This window comes from Corapipo altera, unplaced genomic scaffold, assembly GCF_003945725.1.
Source record: "Corapipo altera isolate COAL_440 unplaced genomic scaffold, ASM394572v1 0, whole genome shotgun sequence".
In the NCBI taxonomy this organism is placed as follows: Eukaryota; Metazoa; Chordata; class Aves; order Passeriformes; family Pipridae; genus Corapipo; species Corapipo altera.
The window spans coordinates 2,553,449-2,564,165 of NW_020884872.1; the positions used below are offsets into that span (position 1 = coordinate 2,553,449).

The 10,717-nt window shown below is 42.8% G+C and overlaps 1 protein-coding gene across 2 annotated transcripts in view; it reads right to left on the reverse strand.

The window, feature by feature from the left end:
* Positions 1-8,235, reverse strand: part of ERG (ETS transcription factor ERG) — a 107,248-nt gene extending 99,013 nt beyond the window's left edge. For both annotated transcript variants that reach the window (XM_027645412.1, XM_027645400.1), the window contains exon 1: positions 8,148-8,235. In XM_027645412.1, the coding sequence (XP_027501213.1) occupies positions 8,148-8,186 (39 nt within the window). In that variant the 5' untranslated portion in view covers positions 8,187-8,235. The remainder of the gene's footprint in view (positions 1-8,147) is intronic.
* Between the last annotated feature and the right edge of the window lie 2,482 nt (positions 8,236-10,717).

Here is a 10,717-nt window from a genome sequence, read left to right on the forward strand (position 1 = left end):
TGGAAGGCTCACAACACTCCACAGGTTTACCTACCTCCTTCCAAGTGATGTTTTGTTGAACTTGCAAGAGCAGGTTACAGTGTCCTACCAAACTTTCACTGCTCTGCTGGAAGGTGATAATGATTGCCAGCAAGTTTATCTTTGATCCAAGGTAATCACAGACAACATGAAATACACAGTGCACATGTCAAACACTCTTTCAAGCCCCGGCAGCAGAAGAAATTAATCCCTTCCATATAAAAAGAAAACCCAAAGCCTGGAACAGAAGTACTGGCTTAGGGTTGTAGGAGGTGGAGAGAGACTATTTCCAAGGGCTTGGAAGGTGGAATGGCTTCAGACTGAAGATTAGGGTTGGTTAGGAAGAAATTCCTCCTTGTGAGGGTGGTGAGGCCCTGGGACAGGTTGCCCAGAGAAGCTGTGACTGCCCCTGGATCCCTGGAAGTGTCCAAGGCCAGGTTGGATGGGGCTTGGAGTAACCTGGGCTAGTGGAAGGTGTCCCTGCCCATGGCAGGGGGTGGGACTGGATGATCTTTAAGGTCCTTTCCAACACAAACCATTCTATAATTCTATGATAATACAGTAAAACTCACCCATATTAGTTGAGTTTAACCATGTTGTAAACATGGAGGACAACATTTGGGTCTTACAGACAGCAAAAAGCTGTTATTCTGAGCAGGACCTGGTAGTGAAGGAGCATGGAGGAGCCTCTTGGGAACACAGCTGGCTGGCAAGACAGATATGGGATTTTAGGGGAACAGTAGTCATCCTTTATTTGATAAATGAACAAAATTGCACCATGAATACATTTATTGCAGAGAATCAGTTTGTCTTTTTAATGAAACATGTTTTTAAATACCCAAATATTGGCAACTGATGAGGCAAAGAAGTATTTTTCATGAGAATTTGAATTGTCTTGGGAAAGAACTCTGAGAGTCTGAAAATGTCCTACAGAACAAGAGTGAAAGTCTTATGGCAAATGATAAAATAGCAAGTTGGTGAAAGGTATCTAATCAAATGCCCATAACTCTTTATGAGGTAATGTCTGTATTAATAATCTAAAGAAGGGGGATAAAAAACCACATCAGCAAAAGATATTTTAGGCTAAAGTCAACTTTGGGACAGCAACAGGATTGGTGAAATAATCCTAAAGAGTCTTGAGGAGATTGGAACAGGAAATAATGAAACAAGATTTCAGATTTAAAGAGGATGGGTTTTAGAACAAGTTTGAGATTTTTTAAATGGGGGGGAGAGAGAGAGAGGAGGAAGAGCAGGGAGAGTGAGAGAGGGGAGAGATTCATTTTTGAGCAGACAAAGCACATCACCAAGTCCAAGAAAATAATCTATCCCTGTCTGGGATGATGGAGCAGCAGCCTCTGGAAAATGCTTTTCAGGCCTAGAAGGGATAACCAGAAGGATAACAAAGTGGTCATTTGTGACCACGTTTGTGACCAAGCAGCAAGTCCAGCTGGAAGCAGGGCTGCATGCAGTGAGGAGGGGGGAAAGGCTGCCTGGCCCCACCACCTGAGAGGGACTCTGACCAGAACTAATGTGGACAGGCTGTGGGATGCTTGGTAACCTCCCCTCAGCTCTCCCTATAAATCTACCTCTTCAAGAAGGTGAGGAGGAGCAAAAGCAGGGTGAAATTAGGGAGTCTGAATCCATACAGAGCTGATACACAAAGAGGGAATCAGGGTGGCTGAATACAAGGAAATCCTTCCCGACAACGAGTCAGGGGGAATCATCCCTGAAAAAGGCTAAAGATGACCCATTGCTTGGGATATCTGTGGCCACATCAAGGCAAAATACAAACCCAGTGTATATTAAACTGTAATCTCTGACTTGCTGGGAGATAATCCCCACACATCCTCAGTATTTGCACTGCAGATTTGTGCGAGGACTGTCCTGGGCAGGTGGTTTCTGTAATTTTTCAAGGAAGCAGCAAACTGTCCTTGCAGCCTCTTGGAATCCCAAGGCTGCCCAAGCACCACACCGATAAGATCTGGGAGCCCTCAGTCCCACTGAGGAATAGGAACAGGAGGAATCTTCTATCTCAGTTCCCCCAAAGTGTAACTGTTTTTGTTCCTGTCTCAGTTTGCCTTGTCCGTCCTTCCCAACTCCTCATAACTTCTCCCCACCCTCAGCTTCCCACCCCGGCTCTAGTTTTCCACAACCATCCATTTTATGATTTCTACCCATGAGCAGCAGAAATGCCCAGACTTTTAACTGTCTGGCAGACTGCAGAAATGAGATTTAAACACATCTGACTCCATGTAACAGAGGGTTAGTGTAAAGCACATCTATCAGCCAGAGCATTGAAAATGCATTTGGTGCTCTTCAGTTTGCTCTTTCCTGCTTATGAAAAAGATAATTTTTGTTTAAAAATGGCCCCACTTAAGGAATTATCCATGCCATTAGTTCCTATAACAATAGAGATTAAAGTCTCTAGACCATCCCCTATCAAAATAACATACTCTTCTTTGAACATGTCATTGACACTGTTTTCCATCTGGCTGTTGGCAGCAGTCTTGGATTTGCTCCGAATTGCTGAAAGTTCATCAATTATAGCACACAGAAGCCATTATCTCCCTTTTCCTTTAGCAAGGAGGTATTTGCTCAGGCAGAGAGAAGAGGTAGAGTTCAAGAGAAAAGAAAAAAAAAAAAAAAGAAAGAATTTCCCCACTGAAACTCTATGGCAATCTTTTGGTCACAAGCCAGAATTCTAGGCTTCGGAGAAGTAAATCAAGATTTCTGCTTATGAGGACATTCTAGCATTCAAAACCAGTAGTGATTCTGGAATTATTACAGGTAATACTGGGGGAGGATGGAAATAACACAACCAGTTTGAAGCCTGGAAGTTTGGGGGCTCGGTGAATGAACACAGGTCAGAGGAGTGTCCCCCACACTCACGATAAACTCAGTTCCTTTCTTTCCTGAGAGCACAGAGCAAACTGTGGCCGTTGTTCAAACAAGACCTAACAACTGTGAGCCAGGTAGCACAACCAGGAAGGACCACAGTGACACTGAGCCACTGGTGTCACCCTGTCAGTACAAAAGCAGGGGGAGAGCTTTGAAAGCTCCGCCAGAATTAGGAATGAAGGCCACAGTGAGGGGTGAGTGAAGGGGGTGGGACTCACAACGCTGATACTGGTGCTTTTCCACATCTGTCACAGGGGACATTTGTAACCCTGCAGGCAGCAGCCCATCCCACAGCAGCTGTTAGCAGCCAGTTTGCAGCCCAGATAACTCCCAGTAGCTTGTTACCCCCCTGAGCACTGGGGCTGAAGGCACCTTCTCACAGTGAGAGGTCACTGCAGGCCGTTCCTCCACGGGGTCACCACCAATTCATACCTGTAGGAGGCTTGGCTCATTAGCCAACAGCTCCCAGGAGCAGTTATTCTGTATTTTCTGGAAGGGATGGCAGCATGTTATCACTCTGACTCCGGTGGTGACATCCTGTGATCCAGCAGTGTTACATATCCCATATGGATCCATCCACACTGCAATGTGTCTGCCCTTAGCTCACTTCACGTGGGACTTTGGGCAAAGCTCTTTGTAGCCTTGGCTCGGGTTTCCCTGCTCTCACTCCCAGCTGAGCTGCCCAAATATCACTTTATAAGCAATGAAAGAAGTGCTTTAGCAATGCAAAGAATCTGCAAAAGACCAGGCTTCCAGCTTAGTCAAGACCCTAAAAAGAGGTGGGAGTAAAAGCCTGGTTTTATCCTCCTTATCCTGGAGGATAATAATAATTCTACCATCCTTCCCTTCTTATCCCTCTGCCTATTCAGGCAGAGACTGCATTGTGCATACAAAACTCCCAGCACAACAAAGTCTTGGATCCTATTTAGAGACTCTGCAATTCCAGGAAAAATAACAGATTATATCAGACCCAGAATATGCTCCTTAGAAAATAATACCAGTTTAAAAAAAAAATCAGATTTAACCCTAACACAACAGATTAGGTACATCCAGCAGCATCTCTCAGCTGCCACCAATTTGAAATCCAACATATCCTTTGGCCAACAAAGGAGTTGTGAGATCAGGTTTTGTAAGACTTCCAATGACAATATGGGATTCTGTGCCTGAAAATGTGGATGTGCCACCATAATCCAGGCTAAATTCAGGAGTAATCGTCAGAAATGGCTGCAGAAATGGAACAATTCTTTTATTTCACCTGAGAAACCACTCATTGCAGTATTAGGAAGAGCTTCCAGATTTGATAACCCCAATTTGAAAGATTCAGAGGCAACGACCTCAGTTCCATCCACAGAACAAAGAAGGTTGTAGGGACACAGAGCAGCTGAACTTGGCCCAAAGTGTTTGATGCCCTTTGAGAATTTTTTTATTAAAAATATCCCCTTTGATCAAGGTGTCTGGAAGATAAAGTGTTCTCATCTTTCACCTTCTACAGTGCAAAAGGAGGGCTGCAATCCACAAGCTGCTGCCACTCACCTGCCTCTTCAGTCATCCCAAAATCATCACCAAGGAACAGAAAAGTCAGACCACATAAATATGAACAGACCAAATCTTCCACCAGCCTTGATTCAATGAAAATCACACCCCTTTATCCCAGGACAGACACCATTCCTGATAAATACAGTAATTTTTTTACATACAAGCCATACCCTGGACTCTTCCTGCCCAGTGAAGGCCAAAAGAACAGTAGTAACTCATTTTTTCTGAGAATTGTTTCCACAAAATCCTCTCACAGTGATGTAACAGGCTAACTAAAGTCAAACAAGCTTTTCACCTTTGCTAAAACCAGAATTTAACCCTTAAAAAAAAAAAAAGGTTTACTGAAGGGTCAATATTCACACAGCATAAACCACTAAAACTAAAAGATGCAAATCTCAGGCAGCATTTCAGAGTGTTTCTGTGACCATGGCTGTAAGAACTGGAGTTTAATGATAATAGAAAAACAAAAATGCGACATTAAAATATGTGTAAATAACAGTCTTGCCCACACAAAGTGACAATTTTATCAGTGTGAGTAATCTTACTTATTTCAGTCCTCTCACAGGCACTAAACGTGTGGAACTGCTCACAGATCAGGGTCAAAACTCCCCAAATTTTGCTGAACTGGAACTGAAAGTCTGAAAAGCTGCAGCCTTTTTCTTGTCCACATCAAATGTTCCTTTCCTGGGCCAAAAATGAGTCTGTGACTCAAGTGAAATCACACCTTAGGGAGCAGCAGGAACCCAAGTTGACCATTTCAGTGATGGATGCTCCACTTGAGCTGCAAAATGTAAAGCTTTATCCTTAGTAACCCTGGGATGAAGCTGCCCAAACAGAACGAGGACACACACTTTAAAGCTTTCAAAACATTCCCACAATTGGATAGGATCTGCCTGGGTGCTGGAAATCAGCTGGTCCCATTTCTCATTCAGGAATGGAGTACAAGAGCTGGGAGATTTGCTACGTTTTCTCCTGGTAGGGGGAAAGGCTGATTCAAAAATAGCACGTAACAAAACTCACACAATGCAAATGAAATCCCCCTTTCTGGAAAAAAAAAAAAAAAAAAAAAAAGGCATCTCTGGGTGTTCACATTGCCATATTAATTTTTTTTTGCATTATTCTTCTGCACATGTTCAGGCAGAAAACCTAAATGTGGGAATCTATCAAATCTTAATAATCCAGGCAACTTCCTAGAAAGTGAATCTCCAAAGTCACACTCTAAATGTGCATGAATGAGGCTGCGTCTACCTGTTCAAGGGAAGAAAAGAAACAGTACCATGTGACAGTTAATTAAACAAAACTGTATCAAGGATGACTGTAATGACAGCAATGAGAGATCACAGAATCCTAAAATCACAACATGGTTTGGGTTGGAAGGAATCTTAAGGATCATGGAATTCCAACCCCCTGCCATGGGCAGGGACACCTTCCACTAGACCGAGTTGCTCCAACCTGGCCTTGGACACTTCCAGGAATGGGCTTCTCTAGGAAACCTGTTCCTGACCATCACACCAAGCAGTCTGTCCCATGAACTATCCTTTATCATGGCTGACTTTTAAGAATGTTGTTATGTCCACTTTAAAAGCCTAAATGAACAGAGCACCCGTGGCAGCTTTCCAAAGAATGTGTTTAGACCACAGCAGACCCTGATGACATAAACAGAAATGGGAAGGGTTTGATGTCTGCTTGGCCAGCTCTCCTACCCCAAACACAGAGTAATTGCCTCTCTCACACCCCTTTTCAATTTAACAACAACTTCAGGGGGATGTTGTGCTGAAAACAGGCTCCTACGAGTCCCCTCGAACACACCATTACAGAGATTTTAATACAGCTCTCTTTTACTTGCTGTAATAAGATGTCATAACTCCTGTGGTTATAAAAAACTAGTTTTGGGCACCGTTTCTGGCAGAAAGCACGAAACTGAGCTCTTCTGGAGGTTATTTCTGGTGCTGTGGATATTCAGGCAGCACCGAGAGGTAGTAAATCCCCTTCAGGGTTTTGAAATCTTGCTGGTTGAAATCCAGATGATGAGACATGTTGAGGTGAGACTTTTTGGGGTGTCAGGGGGTATGTTTTTCTACTCTTTCCATAAAAACAGCTGAGGACCAGTAGACTCTGAAAGTGCTGGGTTTGGGAAAACTCGGAGAGAGGGAAGGGACAAGCTCTCTCACTACTGCAACTCATCCTAGTATCTAAACACAGCCCAAAAACAACACAGAGAAATATATAGAGAGGTTCTTTCATTCGCTACCTTTTACATTAGAAGTGAGTGCTTTGAAGGAATATTTAATTTTTATTCTATGCCTCAGTTAAAAATAAGTTGTAAAGTGAAGCTCTTCTACAGAGAGCTGCTGACTGGGAGGTGGAAGCCGAGAATTTACGTGGAAGAAGTTGCAGAAAATGTAACTTCAAGGAAAGACAGACAAAAAGGCACTCAGAAACAATGAAAAAAAATTTTCACTTCCAGCCCAGTATGGTTGATCTGTTTATTTGACTACAGCAGTGTTATTACACCAGCAGCACTTTCAGATGGCAAAATCAATGTGAATGAGAAAAACATAGTTTCATCATATTGTTTGTACCGAAGGATCTGATGACTTTTCCCATCTAAGAGATTGCTATAAGAGTGTCTTTTTACTTTGCAAAAGTTACTGTTATTATCCAGAAGCAACCAGGAAAGCTTTTCCAAATAAAACCTCTAGATGATGGGATAATGAGGCAGGAACACCGTCCCCCAGAGCAGTTACTTTGTGAGGCTCAGATGCTACTTAGAATAGAATCATGGAATGGTTTGGGTTGGAAGGGACCTCAAAGATCACCCAGTCCCACCCCCTGCCATGGGCAGGGACATCTTCCACTAGCCCAGGTTGCTCCAAGCCCTGTCCAACCTGGCCTTGGACACTTCCAGGGATCCAGGGGCAGCCACAGCTTCTCTGGGCAACCTGGGCCAGGGCCTCCCCACCCTCATAGGGAAGAATTTCTTCCCAATATCCCATCTAAACACACTCTCTCTTCGTGTGAACCCATTACTACTGGTCTTATCACTATAGTTCCTGAAGAAATTTCTGTGCAATACCCCAAAATTACTTTTTTTCAGCAACACATCACCAGCTACACCTGCCAAGTCCAGCAGGTTCCAAGTCTTCAGTGAAGAAGGATAAGCAAACACAACAACAACAACAATAATAATAATAGCAACAATACAGTAAAAACAGTACAGCTCCTTCTAAAATGTGGCAAATGAGTTTTAAGGCATTTTAAACCATGCACTGAATCTTTTCAAAGGGATGCTTGTTTGAATTTTTGCTTTATGCTCTTTTTTCTTCTTCAGTTGAACCAAATGTTTGCCACTGGCTTTCATGGAGCAGAACCAGGAACACACAAACTCAGCATTTTCCAGGTAGGTATATTTTTATCAAGCACACCAAATATTAAAGGTTGGTCGAGGAGGTTTAATTTTAGAAAAAGTTGTCCTTAAAATATCCACAGGCTTCACAGCAGATCACATAGGTGTCAGCAACAAAGACTGCAGGACTGACTCAGACAATAACATGTAAATATTGAGGAATGAAAGAGCCGGTGTTGGGCAGCAGCACAATTTATAAACACGTAAGAAAACAGGGGGTATGAATACATATTCTTTAATTTTATGACTCTCCAAACATCTGAGGACACACAATAAACAGGAAACTAACCTTGATGTGAGCTGCTGGATCTGGGACAGTCTGAATCATGTCCTTTAACAGGCCAACGTGGTTACCAGGAGCTCAGATCCCAAGGCAGCTGCACAACCAAAGAAACAAAAGTCATATCATTACATTTTAAAAGTTTGTTTTCAATAGAAATCTCTTATCTTTTCATAAGATAAGCACCTTTCCTTCCCCAGACCTCCCTGAGAATCAGTACAGTTGAAGCTTTGAGAAAACCTGTTTATGTAGAGTCTAAGATATATTTCATACAGGAGAAAACAGTCAGCCCTGAAATCCTCATGGGAAAATGGTCTTTATTCGTAATGGACAATTAAGAAATAAGAACTTGGGACGTGCTCTGCCCTGCACAGCTCCATTATTCATCTGAGATATCGGGGATTTCCACAACTCCCAATTTAGAAACATGCAGCAGGACTGGGACAGATCTGGAGTTGATATAAATAAGCACCATAACACAAGAGCTGCAAATCTGGTCCAGCCGTTCAATTAACAGCACTTGGATGTTCTGGAATTCCCTGTCCATGTCCAGTAATACAGCACAGAGGGGTTGGGGCAGGTGGAGAGCATTTGTCTGCATGGGTAGGGGGTGGAAAACCATTAAAACCAGTTAAAATAACAATATGTAATGTAAATAATGTAGAGTCCTGCTCAGTAACTCGAACATCGAACAACTGCTAATAAATTGGGATTGGTAACTCAAGACACTAGAAAACGTGGAAAATTCAGGAATAGGGATATTATTTAAAATAATCTTTTACTCCATTCTCCCTAAAAGCCTGGAAATTCCCATTTCTCACACAAGATGTTTTCTTCTACCCGTGACTTTGAGTTTACCTTTTAAAGCAGCAAGGGACGCTCAGAGAAAAGAGATTTTTATTCAGCATTAGCCATTTTTATTTCATTATCTCTTCTCACATCTGCACTACACTGGAAGTCAAATTGCAGGTAGATTTTACCTACTGATTTAGGAGAAATACCTATTTACCTATTGATTTAGGAGAAATTCTGACTAACACTGAGCTGCAGCCCCCCCCCCCCAGAAGCACTGGTGTAAGGGAACCATCTATAAATTATGCAAGTTTAATTTAAATAAATTGCTCTAAAAAGTGCAATTGAAGGTATCACCATTTAAATCTTAGTACACTTCCCCTTTATTACTTAAAACAGTTTTGCCCCACTTCAAATCCATGAAAACAAAGTAGTTAATTTGATGGTCTATTAAAGAAACCACCCAAAGAAGCCAAATTCCCGTTTTGTCCCCTTTTCTCAGCTGTCTGTGGATAGTCAGTTGGGATAAATGACATCACGGTTTTAAGTAAAGGTTTTTCTTTCCACACAACTTAAATATCTTCCAAAGCAATGGATGTTGGTTTCAGCAAAGGCAAATTTTCACCAGCAGTGTTGTTCAGGTTGACGCTGCTGACGTGGCTCTCGGTTCCCTCCCTCCCTTCCCCAGTAAATCCACGCCTGCCACGTTATTCACTGGATTTATGGGATTTGTATTTTAAGCTTTGGAAACATCACGCACGGGATCTGGAAAGTGCTAAACTTCACATAAAATGGACAGAAAAGTGCTTTGGACCCAGTGTCAGATCATGTTTGCACTGCTTTCAGACTCTCAGCACTGCGGTTACCTCACCCCCAGCAAAGGAGCCCACCCAGGGAAGAGGGGAATTGTGCCACATCCCTCTTTATTTCAATCTCTGCTCCAATTCCAACAACACCCAGACAAAGGAAAGGGGTTCCAATGCTCCTTACAGAGCTCTGTCCCTCTCTGTCCCCCAATAAAATGCTGCTTGTTCCCCCTCCGGGACCAACCATGGGCCACCTTGCAGGACCTCCAGATTGCCCATCCTGCTCCAACTCACAGAGCCACTGAGCTGGGAATGCCTGGCACAGTTTTCTGCCTCTCCAGAGCTCCCATGACCTGCGTGGTTCACCTGACAGAAGCAGGATTTAGCTTAGGAAGCACGTGTCAAGCTCACAGGTGTGAACTGCATCCCAAAAATGCCCTGTGTCACTCTGGGGTGGCAAACAGACCTTTCTTTCAGAGCTCTGACTTACTTTTGAGTTAAAAATAAGCTGTTTGAACTATGCCAGTCCCATTCATACCCCATCTTTCCCCAAGAAGATGGATTCTTAATGGAAGAGAAGATGATGGAGAACATTTGCAAACCAGTTGCCAATTCTGTACCACGTGGTCTGGGAATCAAAGACGAGCAAATGCTGTCCAATGTGAGTTGGAAAGTTGCACATGGAACTGTTCTGGACATTTGATTTTTCCCCGTACTTCTGTGAACCTAAAAAGGGGAAATTCTGCTTTAAACTCAACCTTTGGCAGTGTATTCTTCTTTCTCACCTGGATATTCAATTCTAGCTACTCTAAAGTGGGACAAATCCTAGTTTGCAAAATGCACGAGTTTTCTCTTTTTACCTCTGGAAATTATGGTTTAAAAAAAAAAAATCTGTGACAGTTTTCCTTGCCTTTTTTTCTTTTTCCCCCAAAGAGAAATATAATTTTAATTATTTCAGCTCCACCTTTACTGGTTGGAATT